Source organism: Myotis daubentonii, chromosome 1, assembly GCF_963259705.1.
Source record: "Myotis daubentonii chromosome 1, mMyoDau2.1, whole genome shotgun sequence".
NCBI lineage: Eukaryota > Metazoa > Chordata > Mammalia > Chiroptera > Vespertilionidae > Myotis > Myotis daubentonii.
The window spans coordinates 54,292,193-54,315,524 of NC_081840.1; the positions used below are offsets into that span (position 1 = coordinate 54,292,193).

The 23,332-nt window shown below is 42.2% G+C and overlaps 2 protein-coding genes across 12 annotated transcripts in view; one reads left to right on the forward strand and one right to left on the reverse strand.

The window, feature by feature from the left end:
• Window positions 1-18,611, reverse strand: part of PIGB (phosphatidylinositol glycan anchor biosynthesis class B) — a 30,367-nt gene extending 11,756 nt beyond the window's left edge. For 2 of the 4 annotated variants that reach the window (XM_059700496.1, XM_059700527.1), the window contains exons 1-7: window positions 17,810-18,611; window positions 16,418-16,553; window positions 15,865-15,982; window positions 11,161-11,265; window positions 5,004-5,134; window positions 2,044-2,184; window positions 469-520 (exon numbers count right to left, since the gene is read on the reverse strand). In XM_059700496.1, coding sequence (XP_059556479.1) covers window positions 469-520; window positions 2,044-2,184; window positions 5,004-5,134; window positions 11,161-11,265; window positions 15,865-15,982; window positions 16,418-16,553; window positions 17,810-18,611 — 1,485 coding nt within the window. The remainder of the gene's footprint in view (window positions 1-468; window positions 521-2,043; window positions 2,185-5,003; window positions 5,135-11,160; window positions 11,266-15,864; window positions 15,983-16,417; window positions 16,554-17,809) is intronic. The other 2 variants (XM_059700517.1, XM_059700507.1) reach the window with 2 other exon arrangements.
• On the forward strand, window positions 18,098-21,630 carry PIGBOS1 (PIGB opposite strand 1). Of its 8 annotated transcripts, none has more exons than XM_059700561.1 (2): window positions 18,098-18,238; window positions 21,261-21,630. In XM_059700561.1, exon 2 carries the CDS (start codon window positions 21,335-21,337, stop codon window positions 21,497-21,499), a length of 165 nt encoding a protein of 54 aa, XP_059556544.1. In that variant the 5' UTR covers window positions 18,098-18,238; window positions 21,261-21,334; the 3' UTR covers window positions 21,500-21,630. The 8 variants fall into 8 exon arrangements, with proteins under 8 accessions (XP_059556544.1, XP_059556583.1, XP_059556554.1 ...); XM_059700600.1 differs by lacking the exon at window positions 18,098-18,238 and adding an exon at window positions 18,371-18,508; XM_059700571.1 differs by lacking the exon at window positions 18,098-18,238 and adding an exon at window positions 18,406-18,546.
• The last annotated feature ends 1,702 nt before the right edge of the window (window positions 21,631-23,332 follow it).

Consider the following 23,332-nt stretch of genomic DNA (forward strand, 5'->3'; position numbering starts at 1 on the left):
TCACAGTGCTTGTCCGAGTTCACAAGGCTAATGAGGGCACTAGGCTTCAAACTGTGGCAATCTAATTCCAGAGCCCATAAGTGACTTAAAAACAGGGAACTTAGAAAAAACCTACAGTTGTGAGATTAAAATGTCAAACCAAATGCTTGAAGAATATTCTGGTTAATTTGAATTTTGAATGATTACCTTGAAGACAACTAAAATAATTTTAATAAATCAAACTTTTATTGCTCCAAACCTGACAAAAATACCTTGGACTCTCTTGAACTTCAATTAGGAATACACAATTCTGTTATATAGAAAGCATAACAAATTGAACCAAAGGTATATGGTAGCAGTCTTTTTTTTTTTTTTTAATGTAACCCATATCATTTAAATGTTCCCAAATATTCATGAATTAAAAAATCAGGTTGAACTTTTAGTGTAATAAATGGTTAGAATGAAAATAGTTTAATATATTTGACTTACTTGACCAAAAAATATACGATCAATTATCAGAGACCAACTCAAAGTGACAAATCTGAAAAACAAAAGGGATGATTAATATTCTGAACTCACTGAAAATCCATATTGGCATATGGCTTTGCAAATGCCATATATCAAGGCCATTTCCAAAAAACCACTTTAAAAATGTTTTAGTTTCACATACTGAATATGGATTTACACATTTTCAAAGATCTTTCATTACATAAGCTGCATTTAAACAAGGTTTTAAAAAGTAATAAACACTGCATGATCTACTGCTGAATAACAAGTTACCCCAAAACTTGGCAACTTAAAACTATGAACATTTATTATCTCACAGTTTCTTTGAGTCAAGTATCCAGTCAGGTACAGCTTAGCTGGGTGCTTCTGGCTCAAGGGCTCTCAAGGTGTTGGCTAGGAGTATAATTTCATCTAAAGGCTTGATAGGGGGTAATGGAGAGATTTGCTTCCAAGCTCACTCACATGGTTGTTGGCAGAGCTCAGGCTCCCACATGTGACCCCCCCCTCCTTAAGACTGCCTCAAGTGGCTTTCCCCAGCATGAGCCAGCTGAGAGAGTGAGACGGGTACCCAAGATGGAAGCCACAGTCAATATTTATAACCCAATCGTGGGAGGGACACCCTTCTGCCATTTCTGTTTGTTAGAATTAAGTCAAAATGTCTACCTCCTGCTCAAGACAAGAGTGTTATACAAGAGCATTAATATCAGAGGATGGGATTAGTGGGGGCAATCTCAGAGGCTGCCTACTTACAAACGTATATACAGAAAAGTACACTATGAGAATAAGGCTTTGTGAGCCATCTCTATATGAACACGACTGTGTAACTGTCATAGAGAGCAAAATACAGAGCATCAGTAGGCCCCCTCATCCCTCCAACCAGTCAATCTCCACTCCCATCCCAAAGGCTGACTACTATCCTAACTTTTTGTTGTTAATTATCACCTGAGAATATTTTTTCCATTGAGTTTTAGAGAGAGTGGAAGGGGAGTGAGAGAGAAACGTCGCTTGGGTGCCTCCCTCTCGTGCCCAACCAGGGCTGGGGATTGAGCCTTGACTGGAATTGAACCCAGGATTCCAGTCTGCAGGCCGATGCTCTATCCACTAAGCCAAACCAGCTAGGGCTGGTTAATGCATTTTTAATTTGCCAACCCCGTGTTTCTTCCACAAAACAAAAACACCTACACTTGCCTAGATCTAAGAATTTTGAAAATCATGAGGTAATATGAGAATGCCATTATAAATCACACAGCCCTGTACAAATGTAAAAGAATCAAGTATCTCCTAAAAGGTGTCTGAGAAATATTTAGGAAATAAAGTACAGGAAAGTTCTAAGAAAAATTGCAAAGATTATTATTCATTTAAGCAAATTAAAATACTTATAGTTAATCAGAATCATAAGTATTACAATATAAATTTGGAAATAATTCTGTTTCCTTGGTCTGACAATTCTCATTGACATAAGAAGATATCATAATTGACTCAAAGATATAAAATCTTATTTGCAATATATAATTTGCAGGTTATTAAAATTAATAGATGGATTGTAGCAATACTTACCCAACAGGTAAAAACTGATGTAGAATAAGATCAAGCTTTCTCTGTGCTTGCCAGAAATGTCTGAAGAGCAAAGGTATCCATGGAATGACTGCTGTGGGGCGAATTACGAAGGCAAGTGCCACCAGGGATGAGTACTTGACACTGTAAACAAGGAAAATGTATTGTCAAGACAACTAGAAGTGAGTTTATAAGTTCTGTGATATCACCTTTTTTCTTTAAATGAGAGCATTTTCCTTTTGGTATAAACAGCTATATGAACTTAGGAAAGTTATGTATACTTTCTGGCTCTTAATTTTTCTCATCCATAAAAAGAGGTTAAAATCTATGCCTTTTCCAGCTCTAATATCCCAATTCTAGTATTTTGAAATAAGCAATTATTTTATGTTTTAATGTTGGTTGTGTTGCTGACAGGTGTACTAGCTTTTAGCCATACAACTCTGCCAGTTGCTTTCCTGATGAGAAAAATGATCAAATCTCTCATAAGGATATAAAAGTCACACAAAACCATTTTCTAAGAAAGAAATCAAATGCATTTAAAGGAACATTAGGATTATTTAGGCTATGATGGGCTTCTTTTTTTGTTAATCCTCACCCGAGGGTATTTTCCCATTGATTTCTAGAGAGAGTGGAAGGGAAGGGAGAGAGACATAGAGAAAGAAATATCAATTTGAGAGAGACACATTGATTGGTTGCCTCCCACACAACCCCAACCAGGCTGGGGACTGAGCCTGCAACCGAGGTACACGCCTTGACTGGAATTGAACCTGGGACCCTTCAGTCCTCAGGCTGATGCTCTATCCACTGAGCCAAACCAGCCAAGGCATGAGGGGTTTCTGAGTCCATATGATTTTGTTTTGAAAGTAAGCTGCTAATTTTATCCAACTGAAAAATATATAACTGATAAAAGCCTGCTATAAAACCTATATGATCATGGATAGAAACGTGGATTTTTACTATTAGGACTTCTTTCAATGAGTAGCGAAAGGAGATTATGGATAATTTAATCTAGTCCTAACCTTACTCCTTTCTGAATATTTCTACACAGATAGCTTAGTGGCCTTCAAAATCAAAGTGTCTCAAATAAGCCTCATAACCTTCCCTAAAACAGGTCAGTGTCTAGTATGTAAATTAATAGTATCACTCAATTTCTCAGTCTCCTTAAATAGCAACTTCTCATCTTTACATCCACTTTGTTTCTCTCCCATTCCCACTGCCATCATTTCACATCAAGTCCTGTCATTTGCCTGGAATCTTTTCATAGTCATCATCGTCTTGTGTTTTTTTTTATTGCCCAGAAATATTCCTTTACTTAATAACAACATCATTGTTATCATTAATACTTATTGAGCACTTACTTTGCAATAGGTCCTATGCTATACACTTTAATAGAAATCAATGCTGAAATATTCTCATACCACCCTTAAATCTTTCATTTATAATACTTGCATTTTTAAAGGAGTTTGAAAAATTTTATTTAATGTCAAGCCAGGAATAGTACCTGTCATGGAACGAATGCTTAGATAGTGGTCGTTTATACACCATGACTCTCCTGACTGAATCAGGCAGCCAATCTAAGGCTGGCCAGTGTGAAAGCTATGTCCAAATAGGGACAATGACATTTAACAAACCTAATCAGAGTCTCTCAAAGTGAATGTGAGATACACAGGAAATGGGGCAGTTGGTAATGAGAATAGAAGCAGAGAGAATGGCTAAGCCTCAAAATGATGGATCCCTAAAACAGGGATTCATAGGCTGGGCTGTAAAGGCATAAGAAAACAGCCCATTCCTCAAAACTACCTTGCATTCTGCATAACCTTCTAATTCATTTGTGTGGCTAAGATATTCTGTAATTTTCTTCTAGGCCTGGCCACAAGCCTACGATGCCTATTTTCTTTATTTTCACTTTTTGCCTTGTGATAAAGTTCTCATCATATAGATAATTTAACTGAATGCCTATTCTTTCAGTCAAGAGTCTAATGCAGAAATGATCTTGCTTAATGTCATCCTTGCAACCACCTTTTAATATGCAAAGGGACACTGGCTTCTTAACCAGACTCAATTTCTGGCTTTCTCCCTTTCATTATATCCTCAGTATAATTTAGCTACTACAAGAGAATTCTTTCTAAATCAGATATGATTATGCCATGCTTCTCAAAAGCCTCCAAGGGCTTCTACAACCTATAGAATAGAGTTCCAATTCTGGAGAAGGGCAAAGTCCCCTTTTAGCTTCACCCCTTACTCTGCTCTTCTCCCATGCATCCTACCACACATTAGCTCCTCTGGACAAGCTGCCCAGACTACAATGACGCCCCTTTACGGCTTTATGCTTTTGGTCACGTTGTTCCCTTGGCTGGCATTTGCTTCCCTAGTTTCTATGCATATACCCAAATTAGGTCCATATATTTTCTAGTTGCCCTTCTAGACCTGTTTTCCTCCACGCTTCACCTACTCCATGTGCAGGGAGGCTGACCTGTATGGACTCTATCAATGGGCTATTTTGCTTTTTAATTGGCTTTGGCTAATTGGAGGACAGAAGAGTTAAGTCATGGTATTTTATTCTCCCAGCTCTCTCCTTGCAATGGCTAATGGCTAGCTGTGCCTGTCTCCGGTTGGGGCCCTCTCAAAGTTTCAGTTACGTAACATTTCCTCTCCTTGCTCCTTGGGGTCAGGGGGTAATAGAAACTTCCTGCAGAGACTAGTTCTGGTGCACTATGGTATCCCCTTATTGACTTTTCTAAACATTGTCTACACCTTTGTAAACGGTCTTTCTATTAACCTCCTCTTAATTACCACTTTAAGTATATCTGTTTCCTGCTATAATAAATGTTATCAATTGAAAATTTGTGGGTCTAATAACCTTCATAAACATTAGGGGTCCACTGGACATTACAATGTGTTGATATTTAAGATTTTTTCAAAAGCATGCTTTAGAATCTTGTATTAACAGCAATATATCTCACCTGTTCATAGACTTTGAACCTTCCAAAGGGTAGTAGAAAAGAGCAATTACAGTGAGAACAGTTTCCATGGTGTTTGTAAGAGTTCTGGTACAGCAATACCATGTGAACCAAGAGCATAACTGGCAAAAAAACTAAGAACAATTATGAGCAAACATACATGCAGGGGGAAATAAAAAAGCTTAGTTAGTGTTATCTTCTATGGAAAATAGCAAGCAAGTCTAAATGCTGCAAAAAACCACATCAAAAGGGAAGTAATGTTAAAAGTAGGCCTGACCAAACATTGTTTCTAAGAATTTATATCAAATACACATCTGTGATATTAGATCTATATTTGTTAAAGTTAAGTTTATACCTTCAAATACATTTTTATGGCATTGCATTTTATTTAAATCTCACTTCCCACTAATAAAAGACAAAAACACAGATTCTTTGATGGTATAGTTTATAGAGAATTGAGATTCATAATTATATTGTCCTAATCAGTATTCCTCAAATTGTCTTATAATACTGACAAGTAAATTGACTGTTTTTATTGATCTTGGTTTGGAATGTTGCCCTATTTCTTGATGAAAAATTAAGAAAACATAGATGAGAAAAAACCTGTCAGGAGATATCATTAACTTTTAACTTGAAAATTGATTAAATTAGTAAACCAGTTTTTGAAAGAATATGCAAACAGAAGCAACATTAAGTCTACAAAACAACCATCTTAAAAGAAGCTTGTTAGTTGATGCAAGGGTGTTAAAAGGTGTACTAACTTCCTATCTTTTCAAATAAAGCCTTTTAAAATTGTTTCCAATTTTTGTGGAGCTAAAGGCCTTTCCTAAACTAGATGAAACTAGTGCTGCTACTTTGGAGGAAGGCGATCAAAGGCCTGGTGCCTCTGCCACTGTAGGCTGAGCCTTTGGCGGTGTGTAAAGGCACAACACAGAGACTGTCTTTATCCTGGAATCAGTTAGCAAGGGCTCATCTGCTAAACCAATCTGTCTTCTTAATGCAAATCAACATGCTACCTGAAGAAATATGTCCTGTTAATATTTAATACATTCTTAACATTTATTAATACTTATAATAAACTAGTGGCTCGGGGTACAGATTCGTGCACACTGAAAGGAAATTAATTAGAAGAAATATTTTAATATAGCCATTCGCCCTTTCTCTATAATAGAAGTGTCAACCAAATTCACAATCGACAATGACAGATGGAAACACATGCGTGCGATTGGCGCCAGCTAGAGCTTTATCTGTATCACGCATGCGTGAGTCAACTTAGCCTTTTATATATATACTAGAGGCCCGGTGCACGAAATTCATGCACGGGAGGAGAGTGTCCCTCAGCCCAGCCTGCACCCTCTCCAATCTCAGACCCTTTGGGAGATGTCGACTACTGGTTTAGGCCTGATCCCAGGATGTCCGACTGCCGGGATCAGGTCTAAACTGGCAGTTGGACATCCCTTTCACAATCCTGGACCGCTGTCTCCTAACCACTCACCTGCATGCCTGCCTGATTGCCCCTAATTTGTGCATGGGAGCGGGGAGTTCCTCAGCCTGGCCTGCACCCTCTCCAATCCGGGACCCCTCAGGGCTGCTGGCACCTAACTGCTCACCTGCCTGCTGACCTGATCCCCCTAACTGCTCTCCCCTGCTGGCCTGATCCTCCTAACTGCTCTCCCCTGCCTGCCTGATCACCTCTAACCGCCTCTGCCTCAGCCCTGCCACCATGGCTTTGTCCGGAAGGACGTCCGGAACCTCATCTGGAAGATGTTCAGTCTAATTAGCATATTACCTTTTTATTAGTATAGATGCCACCTTGCCTAAAAATGCAGGTTGTTAGCAGGTTTTCCCATCATGGAAGGAGAGCCTGCAGTAGCATCCTGGGTCCTGACCAGGGCTTATGCACTCGTGCTTTATCTCAGCAGATGAGATTCCTAGAAGACTCTTGGATGTACCTTGAACATTCTATCGATTTTGCCAAATCATCCTCCAAAAATGTTGAATCACTTTAAACTCCCACCAGCAACCATGCATGTGCCCTCTGTCCTACTTTGATGCCAGTATCATTGATCTTCCCCTAGAAGGTTCCCCTCCCCTCAGCCGGGACTGCTTGGCACTTGAGCCAAACTCACTGTTCAGCCCAGGACTTGATTTCCCAAGATAGAATTATGGAGGAGGAAAAATAGTTTTCCTCTACCCTTCTGAGTTCTTAGCGGAGGCCCTTGTAATGAAAGACAGATTACCAAGAGAAAAACCAAAATTCATTAACATGTGTACCTCGTGTATATGTGGGAGATCCCAGGGAAAAATGAATAACTTCCCAAAGAGGCTTAGAATCCAGATTTAAATACCTTCTTTCTAGGGAAAGGGGATAGGATATGTAGGCCTCTTAGAGGAGAGTACATGATTTTTAGGAAAGATGAATGGGGGTGGGGGAGATAGTTTGTAACAAAGTTTGGATGTGATGTCAACTTCTAGTCTCCTGTCCTGTGACAGGAGTCAGTCTTCACTGGCTGATGGCACTTTTCCCATCAAGGGAACCTTTTGCGGGGTCCGATTTTAGGCAGATCAGGAGACTTCAGTGAAAACCTCTCCTTGCATTTGCTGTTTTTCAAGCATCTGCAGGTCAAGCTCGTCAATATAACAACATGGCATATGTTGGGGTGGTCTGTTCTCTGACCTTCAGAATAAACCCAACAAAAGCTTGTTTCCTCTCTTAGATAATTTGCCACAGTAGTGTTATTCCCTGGAAACAGTATTCTGACCAGTATTCTGATCACTTCCTGGGAGTGATCATAACATACCCTGTGCTTGTAGAAAGGTGTGGGCCATATCACTAAATAATCGGGGTCAGTTTTCTCATCTTGTGGAAAGGGAGATAAAGTTATGATAGTTTATCTCCCTTTCCACAGGTTTCCTGCCAGTTTGTGTCTCTGCTGCAGCCCCAGTGGCCCCAGCGCCTCTGCGGCCTTGGGGTTAGGGGCTGCTGGGTGCCGGCCCCCCTGCAGGCTGTGTCTGTGCTCCTCTGACCCCAGCACCGAGGTGGGGCTTGAGGCTGCTGGGTGCAGGTCACCCTGAGGGCTGTGTCTCTGCTCCTCCAACCCCAGCGTCAAGGCGGGGCTTGGGGTTGCTGGGTGCTGGGCCCCGCTGCAGGCTTGTGTCTCTGCTCCTCTGGCCCCAGCGTCCCCAGCGTCCCCAGCAGCCCCAGAGCCTCCTCAGCCACGGGGCTTGGGCCTGCTGGGTGCTGCCCCCCCTGCAGGATGTGTCTCTGCTCCTCTGAACCCAGCGGCGAGGTGGGGCTTGAGACTGCTGGGTGCCCGCCCCCCTGCGGCCTGTGTCTCTGCTCCCCCAACCCCAGCGCTGAGGCGGGGCTTGGGGCTGCTGGGTGCCCGCCCCCCTGTGGGCTGTGTCTCTGTTCCCCAACCCCACTGCCCAGGCGGGGCTTGGGGTTTCTGGCTACCAGGACCCCTGTGGGCTGTGTCTCTGTTCCCCAACCCCACTGCCCAGGCGGGGCTTGGGGTTTCTGGCTACCAGGACCCCTGTGGGCTGTGTCTCTGCTCCCCCAACCCCACCGTGGAGGCTGGGCTTGGGGCTGCTGGGTGCCGGCCCCCCTGTGGGCTGTGTCTCTGCTACTCTGACCCCACTGCCCAGGCGGGGCTTGGGGCTTCTGGGTGCTGGCCCCCCTGCGGGCTGTCTCTGCTCCTCCATCCCCCCCAGCAGCGCTGACCAAGCAGGCCCAGAGGCCCTCCACCAGCAGGCTGAGGCAGAAGCCTGCATCCTCACCAGGCTTCGCTCTGCCACTTGGAGCCTACGTATGCAAATTAGCCGCCATCTTTGTTGGCAGTTAATTTGAATATCGGGCTAATTAGCCAATGGGTCTTACGCTAATTACCATGTTTCTCTTTTATTAGATAGGAGATATATATATGTATATATATATATATATATATATATATATATATGTATATGTATATGTATATATGTATATATATATATAAAAAATAAGCTTGCTTAATTAGGCCTGCTTTCTGATTTAGCTAAACTTTCTCCAGCCCAGTGAAGCACCTCAACTTCCCTTTCAAGTAATTGTCAGCAACACAGCAGTAAATATCAACAAGAAGCATATTACTGTAGATCATGCAGAGAGAACAAAGGGTAAAATACTTAACTATAGCAGTGTTTGACTATATTCTGCGCAGTGAGAAAACCTGAAGTCATTTTCAAGGTCCACCATTTCTTTCTTCTTTTCAGTTGGGTCAAGTTTCTAAACTTTCTCAATCTCTGTTTTCTGGCTAATGAGAAGAAAATAGGATTCCACCAAGTCTCCTATCTACCTACTCCAGGACTTCTGTGAGGATCAAAGGAGGTGAGGCATGGGAAAACGCTTCACAGACATTTGGTTAAAGTGTAAAAAGTTTGCACCAGGCTATAAAGCAAGTCGGGTTCCTGGGCGAAGAAACTCCACGGAGACTAGTCATCGCTAGGGAGAGGAAGCCAGGCGTTGCTATGTGACATCATTACCCAGTGCCCACTGTGACCGTTCAGGGCTGGGTTGGGCTGTGGGCCGCATTTTGCACCATGGGGTCTCGGCAGCACTGGCTGTGATTTGGTGGGCTGTCGCTCCAGGATGGGGGCAGGGAATGTGTGCCACTTGGGGGAAGCCAAGTGTTGCTTTGTGGGCGCCAGGTCCTCAGTGCCAGTGCACATCACAGCAGCTCCTGTGTTGAGCGTCTGCCCCCTGGTGGTCAGTGCACATCATAGCACCAGTTGGACAGGCAGACACTTAGCACATTAGCCTTTTATATATTTAGATTATTTTCTAGAATTGTGTTGGTTAATTGGTACCTTGGAATTTGGAACAAACTTGCCAATAAAAACAATGCAAAAAAGGTAGTAAGATTTCTAGGCGGCTCAAATAAGCTTACTTAATTTAGGAAAGAGCCAAAATGAAATAACAATACTACAGCATCCGATCACTCTTCAGGATATGGCTTCAGGGAAAATCCATTCAAGGTTTGAATGGGAGATCAGGAATCTATCTCCCCACTGTGAAATAAGCTAAATGACAAGACAGCCTTCTACTCCACATCCTCTCCCTTACAGAGTCCAGCTGTTTTTATTAAACACTAACCAAAGCTGGACCAGTGCTTTAATGAAAAGGCATTTCCCAGGCTGAGTCTCAGGTAGGTGGAGGAATAGTGGACAGGGTTGTAAAAGGCTGAGGCAACTTGTGAGGTAGGCAGTGATTTAGAACTATTCCTACTGGTGAGGCAAGGACTCTGACAGTTGGGAGGAATGAAGGTGCTTCCAGAGGAGACATCCTAGGTCAGTGATGGTGAACCTATGACACGCGAACTCATTTTTTTGGTTGATTTTTCTTTTTTTTTTGTTTTTTTTTTTTATTGCTTAAAGTATTACATAGGGTATTACATATGTGTCCATTTTTTCCCCCCGCCCTAGACAGTCCCCTAGCCTCCCCTATCCCCCGGTGTCTTATGTCCATTGGTTATGCTTATATGCATGCATACAAGTCCTTTGGTTGATCTCTTACCCCCCCTACCTCCTGCACCCACCCTCCCCGGCCTTCCCGCTGCAGTTTGACAATCTGTTTGAGGCAGCTCTGCCTCTGTATCTATTATTGTTCAAAAATTTATAATGGTCTCTATTATCCATGAATGAGTGAGATCATGTGGTATTTTTCCTTCATTGACTGGCTTATTTCACTTAGCATAATGCTCTCCAGTTCCATCCATGAGGTTGATTTTTCTTTGTTAAATGGCATTTAAATATATAAAATAAATATCAAAAATATAAGTCTTTGTTTTTCTATGGTTGCAAATATCAAAATATTTCTATATGTGACATGGCACCAGAGTTAAGTTAGGGTTTTTCAAAATGCTGACACGCTGAGCTCAAAAGGTTCGCCATCACTGTCCTAGGTTCATCCCCTCACAGGGTTTGAGGGCATCAGTGACTTCCACCACCTCGAGTCCCATCAGAAGAGAGATGGTGTGTGCCATTCGCATTTTACTGTTCTTAATTATGGAAGTACTCTATAAAATTGTATGAATTATCTTCTGAAACTGGTTTTGGAATCGATATTGTTTATGCTCACAGGAATGAAAATAACTGGCATATAGTTTCTAAAGTGTTGAGGACTTACCACCCATCTTGCTACTTGCTGATTTTCTAGTTGCTTCATTAATGAGTAAAGCCTCAAGTCGGCTATAGCAGACAGAAGTGCTTGGGCAAGTCTAGGAATCCAAATCTTCATTAATTAAAAAAAGAAAAGAAAAGAAAAACATCTGTTGGTTCACACTGAATTATCATAAGAAATCAACAAGCTAATCCAACTATCACTACACACACACACACACACACGCACACACACACACAAATTTTAATTTAAATAGCCAACAAACCATTTCGTGTTAAGGTTCTATTTTAGAAGCATATCTAGTTATTTTCATTAGCATAACAATACATAATTTTTAATAAAACTTATACAGTACTGTATGCAAGGTATCATATTAAGTATATATTTAATTTAATTTTTAAATTTTTTAAATTTTTATTTTTGTTAATCCTCACCTGAGGATATTTTTCCATTGATTTTTAAGGAGAGTGGAAGAAAGAGGGAAAGACAGAAGAAACATCGATGTGAGAGAGACATACTGATTGGTTGCCTCCTGTACAAGCCCTGACCAGGACCCGGGCTGGGGAGGAGCCTACAACCGAGGTACGTACGTGCCCTTGACCGGGATCGAATCAGGACCCTTTGGTCCACAGGCCCACACTCTGTCCACTGAACTAAACTGGCTAGGGCTTAAGTATATATTTTATATGTAACAGCTCATTCAGTCTTCCTAACAATCCTATGAAATTGATACTGTTTTATAAATGACAAAACTGAGACACAGAGAGGTTAGGTAATTTTCTCAAGGCTGTACAGCTAGTTAGTGTGAAAGCCAGGATTCAAACCCAGTCTCCCTGACTCCAAAGCCTGTGCTCTTAACTATTAAGTTACATTGTTTCCCCATCTTGCAATATAAATAATAAAATAATATTCAGATAACATTAAAGAGCAAATTTAAACTAAAAAGTAAATATATTGTATAGGGGTTGGCAAAAGTAGGTTTACAGTTGTGAGTACGTGAAACCCAAAGTTAATTCTTTAATTATTACTAGAGGCCCAACACATGAAATTCGTGCGGGGGAGGGGGTGTCCTCTCAGCCCGGCCTGCACCCTCTAGCAGTCTGGGAGCCCTCACTCCTTACTCCTGCCTGCTCGCTGCTCCTTACCACTCAGCTGGCTGCTCCTTAGCGCTGCAGCATAAGCAGGAGAAGCTCCAGCCACTGCTGCTGTGCTCGCCAGGCTTGAGCCAGCTTCTGGCTGAGCGGTGCTCCCCCTGTGGGAGTGCACTGACCACTAGGGGGCAGCTCCTGCACTGAACGTCTGCCCCCTGGTGGTCAGTGCGCATCATAGCGACCAGTAATTCCACTGTTTAGTCAATTTGCATATTAGGCTTTTATTATATAGGATTTTCCATACGAACAACTGTAAACCTACTTTTGCCACCCCTGTAGTATAACAATTAAAGATAGTAATTCTAATGCTATACATTAGCATCTTAAGAGTTTTTTTAAATGTGTCATAATTATCATTATCAAAATAACACTGCTGTAAAGCATAATTAATGATTTGTTAAAAAATGTTTTTAAAAACATGTAGATTTGTATTTTTGTTGGCTCAAACTTCATTAACTTTACATTGTAATTAGAGTTGCTTAACTTTCAGTTGTCAGTGGCATCTAACACTTTAGCTTTGTATTCCTTTTCTTTGCCAATAACCTATAAATGAACGTGTAAATCTTAGAGTTACAAGTATGCTGTACTTCATAATTTCACTTAAACTGTGCCCTATAAAATACAGTAAAGGGCACTTATTACATACCTTCTATTTACCCTGCATAGAGATCTATAAGCTTCATTCTCACCTCCTGGGCCTGAAAGTAGTTCATTTGAAAACTCAATTTGGCTACAAACTTAATGAGCCAACAGTGTGAGGTAGCCACTAAAAAACTAAAAGAATCTTTGTGCCCTGAGAGAAGAAGAATATTTATGAAGTAATGGTCTCACTATACTATTTTGAACTAGTTACCCTAGCTTTCAATATTGGGCTCAGTTTGGAGATCCACATTTTCAGATGGATATTAATTAGAAGATGTTTAGAGGACATTATTTGATTATGAGGTTCAGAACTAGAGTTGTTTATCCTGGATAAATAAAACTTTTTGAAGGGTTGTCATATAGAAATCTTAAATTTAAAAGAAGGTAGATTTTGCCCTGGCCAATGTGGCTAAGTTGGTTGTCGGGGTACATGGCCTGGGATGCAGGCTTGATCGTTGGTGGGGTTGTGCAGGAGGCAGCCAATCTCACACCCATGTTTCTCTCTCTCCCTCTCTCTCTCTAAAAATCAATCAAATCTTTAAAAATGAAAAATAAAAGGTAGATTTTAGCTCAATACAAAAATAAGTGGAGATGTAAATTTCTATTAGCAGTATTTCCAGACAGTTAAGATACCATCACTTTCCAGGTTATGCTAAGGACCGGAAAAGAATTAAGTAATACTTTCATATGGTTTCTGGAAAATACAAAGTAGCGGTGTGGGGCAAAGAGGAGAAAACATGACAGGGGTAAATCTTGAGGACGAGGCCAGGGTTGGCAGCTTACCATTCTATACTCCTGTTCTTTAAGCTCCTAATTCCTCCCTTAAGCTCCAGGAGCCAAATGCCCTTCACCATCTTCTGACTACTCAAAGCCCTGCTGTGGTACCCATCAGGTCTCCTTTCTTATCCCTCTTCTCATATGTTCTAAGCCAGCACTAACTGTCCAGCAGAAATAGAATGTGAACCACACAAAGTAAAATATCACAAGCAAGTAAAATGAATTTTAGTTACTTTATTTAACCCAATTTATCTAAAATATCATCATTTCAACATTTTAATCAATATAAAATATTACAAGTATTTTATATTATTTTATACTAGGTCTTGGACATCCAGTATGTACTTTATACTTATAGCACTCCTCAGTTTGGACTAGTCACAAATATTTAATAACTGCATGTGATTAGTGGCTACCATATCAGACAGTGCAGTGCTAAGTCATCCCTCATTTTGTGCATACACCTCATGCAGTTTAAAGACAGCGATCTGTAAAGAGCATTAGGCTGTGAATAAGTAGACCTTGGACCTAGTTTTAGCTCTGCTTTAAACATGCTGTGACCTTGATCTATGTACTTCACTTCTCTGACCCCTTCTAGTTCAAAATTATATCACCCTTATTTAGAATAATCAATATGAGAGTATGAATGACTGATGATCGCATCCTAATTTTCTCCTCCTGGAATTTCACCAGGTGCTTTTTTGGCAGAGGTGGTAGTGTGGGGTGGGGATGGGGGCCAGGGGAGGTTTCCTCTTAATCACAAAATGGCCAAGTGGGCCAGCTACAGTGAACAGGGCTTGGAGGAAGAGAAAGTTTTCTTGAAGACCCCTTCATTGATAATAAAACCTATTCCTGAGATATAAGATTTCCTTGATGACATCATGTATATCCAGACTTAATGGATACCCTGCATGATCAGTTGTCATGGGTTGTCATATAGAAATCTTAAATTTAAAAGAAGGTAGATTTTGCCCGGGCCAGTGTGGCTCAGTTGGTTGTCGGGGTACTTGCCTGGGTTGCAGGCTTGATCCTTGGTGGGTTGTGCAGGAGGCAGCCAATCTCACACCCATGTTTCTCTCTCCCTCTCTCTCTCTAAAAATCAATCAAATCTTTAAAAATGAAAAATTGGTTGGCCCTGAGAGAAGAAAAGAGAATTCACAGCTCCTAAGTTCTACCCATGTCGGTGAAACTCTGCTACCGTTCAGGATAGTTCCATGAGAAACATAGGTCTGATCCTTGTTTCTTAATAATGGGGAATCAAATATCATTGCAAAGGGAAGGGTATAATCCTGCCTTTAATTTTTTTAAATCCAAGAACCTCAATGTCTTTCAGGCTTTAAAAAAAACCCTCAGGATTTGGACTGCCTTTGGAATTCTGGGGTACTTCCCTAACAGAAAATGGGAAGACCCCAAGTGCTGAGGCCAACTTGATGATAGCTTAAAGGATCTTGACAATGAGGTCAGAGAAACTTGTGTTCTCTTAGTTCTTCCTTTGTATCCTCTCCTGGCAAATAACTCCAGAAATTCATGTTCCAGGAATTACAACCCTATTTACTATTGAGGCCTAATTACAATGTAGCACAATGATTGTGCATATCATTAAATTTTTGTCAAATTGATTTTGTCTAAGTTTTAATTACAACACAATTCTTAGTGTGTTTATATGTAATCTTCATAAGCTCATATAACATGGTCTTCAGCTCACAAGTTAAAAAAAACAAGATACAACCTGCTCCCAAGTGACTCTTTATGAAGGATCTAAATAATTAATATATAATGTAATCATTCTGAAAATCTTAACAGGATTGCTCCCAGCAGGACACTTTCATGCTCAGTCTTGTATTTTAGTGCATACTGAAGAGCTACATCAGACACAGCATGTCTTTGGAACCCTGTGCTTCCCAGAAATGGTCAGAATAGCCTTTTAAAAATGAACTTCATGATACCAATAATACCATTTAGTTAATATAGACTAACCTTTAAAAAAGAATGGAATGGGAGGGTAGGGGCAGGGTGGAGGCGGTAAATGGGGGGGAAAAGGAAACAACTGTAATACTTTCAACAAGATACATTAAAAAAATAAAAAGGATGGAATAATCTACATTTGAGAACTATTTTGATTACTTTTATTTAAACTTACCAGCAACTGAACACTATCATTCCCCAAAAGATGCAGAATCTTGTACATGCTTGCAAAGATTAAGGGGTAAGTGTAACCCCTCAATCTTTCTGTCCATTCCCAGGTCAAATAACCATAATTAGTAATATTAAGGACTAATTTTAAAAAGCACTGAAACAAAACCAATTTTCACTTCCATATATAAAACTGTTTTATTTTTTAACACAGCAGCTTTAAAACACAGCATTTTATACTAGATATTTAAATTAAATATGCAATTGGCCAACAAAACTCTTAACTTCTTCAAGGCAGGAATGTGTTTTTTTAGTTCATATATTTTCTCCACAGTTCTGAGCACTGTGGAAATATATGCTAAAGGTGAAGTCATGTACATTAACATCAAGTAAATATACAGATGAAATATTAGCATAAAATAATGGCATACTTTGATAAATTAAAATTATTTGGAGAAAATATAGAGGATTGACTGAAAATGTATTAACAGAAAGTAACACAATTCCCAAGATGAACTGAATACACATTTCCAATCTGGACAAGAAAATACAAAGGATATTTGAAAACCATATGATGTGCAACTTCAAGAGACTGCCAGTACTCATCTGGAACAAAACTTGTCTGGACTAAAAAGCAGTTACATATTCGTAATGCTATGGTAAACAAGACCAGATAAATGTTCTCACCAAGAAGACCTGAAAAACAAAACAGGTAACTGTGGCGCAAAAGTCAGGCAAGTTCCGCTTGCAGAACTAAGATCTGCTGCTCTGGCGGGGCCCCTCGCGCAGGCTGGTGAGGCACAGCGGTGAACCCTGACGCCTCCACACTACTCTCCCAGCACCACGGGGTGATTCACCACTCCTGTCATTTAACCAATGTTCCTCGAAACTTACTGTACAAGGAGAAAATATGGAAAAAGAGACTGGGTTAACTAAGGCCTTAGGTAGATTATCCTATATATGTATGTAAAGAAAGAAACCAACTAACAAATTACTAACTTAGGAAACAACTCTGTAATAGGTGCCGAACAGTAGCTTATAAAATGATCTGTACATTTAAAAAAAATATATTTTTTATTGATTTCAGAGAGGGAGGGAGGGAGGGAGGGAGAAATAGAAACATCAATAATGAGAGAGAATCACTGATCAGGTCCCCCACTGGGGGTGGAGCCCAGACCTGACCTCATGGTTCACAGATCCAGGCTCAACCACTGAGCATGCCCGCTGGGCGATCTGTGCATTTTTAAAGAGCACTAGTGGCGCTTACAAATGCCAGGCCCCGAGTTTATCCCTTCTCATGCACTATCTCATTTAATCCTCAAAACAATGCCACGGGGTAGATATTAGCCCATTTTACAAATGAGGAAACTGAGGCTCGGAAATAAATTGCCTTGTCTAAAGTCAAAAAAGTTGCAAATGACTAAACAGGATTGATTCCAAAGCAGGTCTGTCTGCTGACTCCAACACCCTGCTCTTAGCCATAGATGGAGCCGATAGGCTGAATAGAGGGTTTAAAATGGTTTTTAAAAAATCCTCACCAGAGGATGTGTTCATTGATTTTAGAGAGGGAGGGAGGGAGAGGGAGGGCGGAGGGGTGTGTGTAGAAATATCAATGCGAGAGAAACCTCGATTGGTTGCTTCCCTTACAGCGCCCCTGCCCCACCCCCTCCCCAAGGCAATGGAACCCGCAACCAGAGCAAGCGCCCTGACAGGGAATCAATCCCACCGCCTTTCAGTGTACGGGCGGGCGCTCCAACCAACTGAGCAACACGGGCCAGGGCCAGAGCATTTTTTTTTAAAAAAATTTGAATTTAGTGCCCTGAATGTATGGGAAGTCCATCTTTATATTACACCCCCCCCCCAACTTGCTGGGGTGATTTTTCCTGCCATGTCATCCTGACCCGAGAAGGCAGAGAAGGCAAAGGCGGTAAATGAACTAAGGCGGGCGGGACCTGGTCGCACTCCGGGAGCCAGCCCCTCGAGGCTGCGGGGGCCGGTGCCCTCTCTAACAGGCTGGCCTCGCCATGCCCACGCACTCCCCCGGCGGGGAGGGCGGCCTTCCGTCCCGCAGGACCGGGGTCCAGGATCCCGCGGCGAGCGCACTAGGTCAGGACTTCCTGCCCCCGCCCCAGCAGGCGGAGCCCTCGCTCCGAGGCCGGGTTCCGCCCCCGCCCCCTTCCCCGCGCCGGCCGGCCTCCCCCCGCACTCACCGCGGCGCCGGGCGCTCTCCTGGGGGCTGAGGTACAAGGCCGACTTTCTCTTCCGCAGCTTCACCTTCTCGCGGGAGCGGTTCTGGAGGCCGCGGAAGAAGAGGCTGCCGTCGCCGGGCTCCCGCTCCATCCCGCAGGTGCTGCAGGACCCGGGCCCCCTTCCGGCGCGAGGTAGGGGAGCGCGCGCCGCTTCGGGGCGCACTAAGTTTGGCCTCGGCGAGCTGCCGTCCGGGCGGGCGCAGAGGGAGCCGGGAAAGGGCGACTTTCGCCAACTCCGCCGGGCAGTGGCTTCGCCGCCGGGTGCTGCAGGTTTGGGCCCGGTGGCTAAACTTGGCCGAGGGCTGCCCACACTTTCCCGGAGGCACTTCCTTCCGCCCGGGCTGCTGCCGCCTGGGGTTTGGTGACCTGTGCGCCGGGGACCGAGAACCCGCTGGAATAATGGTCGGACCTCGCCTCTGCGCGGACAGGCGGGAGGCGGGGTCAGTGGCTGGGAGAGGAGCGAGCGGGGCAGACATCTGAAGGGTAATGGGAGGCGCACAGGCATACTTCGTGTCGTTGCGCTCTGCTTTATTGCGCCTCGCAGATATTGCGGGCTTTTTTGCTTTTTTGGGTTTTTTACAACTTGAAGGTTTCTGGCAACCCCGTGAAGAGCAAGTCTACCAGCGCCATTTTTCTAACAGCATTTGCTCACTTTGTGTCTGTGTGTCACGTTTTGGTAACTCGAAATAGTCTAAACTTTTTCATTGTTGTTTTATTTGTTACGGGGATCTGTGATCAGTGATCTTCAATGTTACGATTGTAATTATTTCGGGGCGCTGAGAACTAAACTCACAGAACTTCGAGCTTAGTAGATACATGTTTGTGTTCTGGCTGCTCCACAGCCAGGCTTTGCATCCGCGGGCTCCCTCTCCTCCCGCCCGACTTCCTACTCCCTGAAGTACAGCGACATCGGAACTGGGCCAGCGGGTAAGCCGGCAATGGCCCCTAAGTGTCCAGGCGAAAGGAAGAGTCGCACGTCTCTCACCTTAAATCAGAAGCTGGAAATGATCAAGCTGAGCGAGGAGGGCCTGTCGAAGGCCGAGATCGGCCGGAAGCTGGGGCTCCTGCGCCAAACGGTGAGCCAGGTGGTGAATGCCAAGGAGAAGTTCCTGAAGGAGCGGGAGAGCGCCACGCCGCTGAACACGCGCATGATCCGGAAGCGCAACAGCCTGATCGCCGACATGGAGAAGGTCCTCGTGGTCTGGATGGAGGACCAGGCCAGCCACAACATCCCCTTGAGCCAGAGCCTGATCCAGAGCAAGGCCCTCACGCTCTTCAACTCCATGAAGGCCGCCAGGGGAGCCGGGGCCGCGGAAGAGAAGTTCGAAGCCAGCAGAGGCTGGTTCAAGAGGTTCAAGGAGAGAAGCCGGTTCCCGAACCTACACGCCCAAGGTGGGGCCGCCGGCGTCTTAGCGGCCGACGAGGCGCTGCTTCTCGTGGATGAGCAGAGGAAGTGGCTCCTTGAGATGGAGCCTACTCCCGGGGAAGACGCGGTGAAGATTGTGGAAATGACAACGAAGGATTTAGAGTATTACATCAACTTAGTGGACAAGGCCGCGGCAGGATTTGAGAGGATTGACTCCAATTTTGAAAGAAGTTCTGCTGCGGGCAGAATGCTGTCCAACAGCATCGCGTGCTACAGGGAAATCCTTCGCGAAAGGAAGAGGCAGTCCCAGCAGCAGACCTCCCTGCTCACGCATTTTGAGAAATGGCTCCGACCGCCCCAGACTCTAGCAGCCACCGCCCTGCGCAGTCAGCAGCCATCAACTTCCAAGCAGGACCCTCCACCAGCAAAAAGGTTACGACTCGCTGCAGGGTCAGATGACGGTTAGCATTTTTTTTTTTTTTTTAGCAATAAAGTATTTTTTAATTAAGGTATGTATCTTGTTTCTTTTTTGCACACTTACACTTACTGGACTTCAGTATAGTGTATACAACTTTTACACGCACTGGGACACCAAAAGCTTTGTGTGACTTGCTTTATTGTAATAGTCCCTTTATTGCGGTGGCCTGGAACCACATCTGCAATATCTCCGAGGTATGCCTGAAATGGTAATTATAAACGTGTTTATGCAGCATTTCACTGTCTGGGTGATCACACAATAACTATTTGTTGAACGGAATAGGCAAGGTAAAGATGACTTAGCGTGTTGCATGGATATGGAAAATGAGGTTCAAAAAGGTAAAATGACTTGGTCAGGGTCAGTTAGCCAGCTGGTGGCAGAAGGGTCATTATCGACTTTCCAAAGAGCAAATGGCTTCTTCTTCTTCTTCTTTTTTTTTTTCCTCACACTTAGCAGACATTGATCCAAAGTATGATTGGTGACGTTGTCATTTATCTAGTTAATGGTAGAGTCCAGGAGAAAACAGGTTTTTCTTTCCCAGGTTAGTTTATATTACATTTTAGTGATATTAAGGGCAAGCTAGTTTTTTGTATCATTTTTGCCATTAATGGTTTTTGTGACCTTCAGGGTTGGTCTAGGAGGCTATGAAATATTGTTATAATAATGGGAATATGTAAAACTTTTACTCTGCTTTCCTTATTCATAAACACCTACCTAGTTTCTCCCGAGACTAAGATGTCAGCAAGGAATATAACTTTCCCAAGAAGTGCTAGAGTCTTACCTCCTCTGTTGTTAGAAGTAAAACCATCCAATCTCTGTTATATTTTTGTCAAAAATGAATGGCAAATGATTTAGATTTGATGTTTGCTTCTACTTAATAAAGCATCAAAGAAAATTCATACAATTTTTAGCCTGTTTTAAAAGACCATTGTATTTAATAATACATATTGCCAAAAATATGATAGTAAAGATGGGATAATAATGAAAAGTAACATTACTCTGTCTCCTACTTCCAGATCAGACTGGTATGCCTTATAAAGGCATAAAGAATATGGCTCAACCTTGTCTCACTTCTGCCCTTTTAAATTATCCATTGAGAACATTCTGTAATAGGATTTAGCTTTTACACCATCCCCTAATGCTCATTTTCCATACTCCCTAAATATATGTATTCCTATTTTAGTTAAATCAATAAGTAGTATTTACATATTATGAGGAAACACTGTTCACTCTGGAACAAACTAGTGACTTGAACTCTTTAAAAAGTATCTTGTACTAATTGCTTTGTTTTCCATTTTCTTTGTACACAGATCTGAAGAGATTTCCTGAGTGGAGTGGAGTTTTTCAAAACCATCTTTGTACCGTGTAGCATTTGTTAAAAAACATGTTTGGGAGAGTGACTCTTCCACAAGCGCTTTTTGCTGGCATCCTTGGAATTGCTGGAGGGATATATATTTTTCAACCAGTATTTGAACAGTATTCCAGAGATCAGAAGGAATTAAAAGAAAAGTTGAAATTGGCAGAGGAATCAGAAAAGAAGAAAAGTTAATACTACAGCAAGTTGAACTGTAATTGCTTAAAGTTCCATTGAAATGATATGTTGACTATAAATAGTCTCATAAAAACTTCTGAAGTACATTTTAAACATAAATAAATCATAGATGATAATTTTTAAAACTAGTACTGTCAATCTTAATGTTTACTGTACTTTTATTTGCCATCTTATTTCTTTTCATTGGGACAGGTAAATAATTTCCTTTTTAAGTAAAAATGAATATTGGAAGGGATATTTTATTTCCTAGAAATATTATATTTTATAAAATAGCTGGGAGTGGTATTTACAGCAGTGTTTGTAGATGAAGTGAATCCAGTTATCCACCGCAGGCAGAATGTCTTTTTTTTAAAAAAAATGTTTTTATTGATTTCAGAGAAGAAGAGAGAGGGAGAGATAGAAACATTAATAATGAGAGAGAATCATTGATCTATGAGCTGTCTCCTGCAGGCTCCCTACTGGAGACCAAGCCCACAACCCCTGCGTGGGATCGGGCCTAAACCGTCAGTTGGACATCCCTCTCGCAATCTGGGACCACTGGCTCCTAACCGCTTGCCTGCCTGCCTGATCACCACTAATCACCTCTGCCTCAGTCCCCACCACCGTGGTTTCATCCGGAAAGACATCCAGGATGATGTCTGAAGGTCGGTCGGCTGTGCAGTCTAATTAGCATATTATGCTTTTATTATTATGTATGCTCCAAGTCACTGATCATCAGAGAGATGCAAATTAAAACGACAATGAGGCACCATCTCACACCTGTCCAAATGGCTACCATGAAGTAATCAACAAATGACAAGTGCTGGCAAGGATGTGGAAAAAAGGGAACCCTAGTGCACTGCTGGTAGGAATGCAGACTGGTGCAGCCATTATGGAAAACAGTATAGAGTTTCCTCAAAAAATTAAATACATAACTGTCATTTGACCCAGCAATCCCACTTTTAGGAATATATCCTAAGAAACCCGAAACACCAATCAGAAAGAATATATGCAGCCGTATGTTTATAGCAACACAATTTACAATAACTAAGATCTGGAAACAGCCCAAGTGTCCATCAGTAGATGAGTGGATAAAAAAGCTGTGGTACATTTACACCATGGGATATGCAGCAGTAAAAAAGAAGGATCTTTTACCCTTTGAGATAGCATGGAGGGACCTGGAGAGTATTATGCTAAGTGAAATAAGCCAGTCAGAGAAAGACAAGTATCACATATCTCATATGTGGAATCTAATTTAACAAAATAGACTGATGAACAAAATAGATCCAGTGACACAGAAGTATGGAACAGACTGTCGAATCTCAGAGGGAAGGGTGGGTGGGTGGGAAGAGATCAATCAAAGAACTTGTATGCATATATAGACAATATATATGCATGACATAGACAATAGGGTGGTGAAGGCTTGGGGTGGGGTGGGGGGGCTCTAGCAGGGGTCAGTGGGGGGAGAAAGGGGACATATGTAATACTTTCAACTATCAGATTTTTTAAAAGCACTTTGTACACATGTGATCACATTTGTAGCTCTCACTGAAAATACAAGTTTAAGAATAATAACTTAAAAGTAGTAGCCAGCCTGGTCAGCATGACTCAGTGGTTGAACATTGACCTATGAACCAGGAGGTCACAGGTTCGATTCCTAATCAAGGGCACATGCCCGGGTTGTGGGTTTGATCCCTAGTAGGGGGAGTGCAGGAGGCAATCAATGTATGATTCTCTCTCATTATTGATATCTTTCTCTCTCTTCCTTTCTAAAATCAATAAAAATATATTTAAAAAGTAGTATCAAAAAAAAAATACAAGAAAACATAAACAAAAAACAAAAAAATCGTA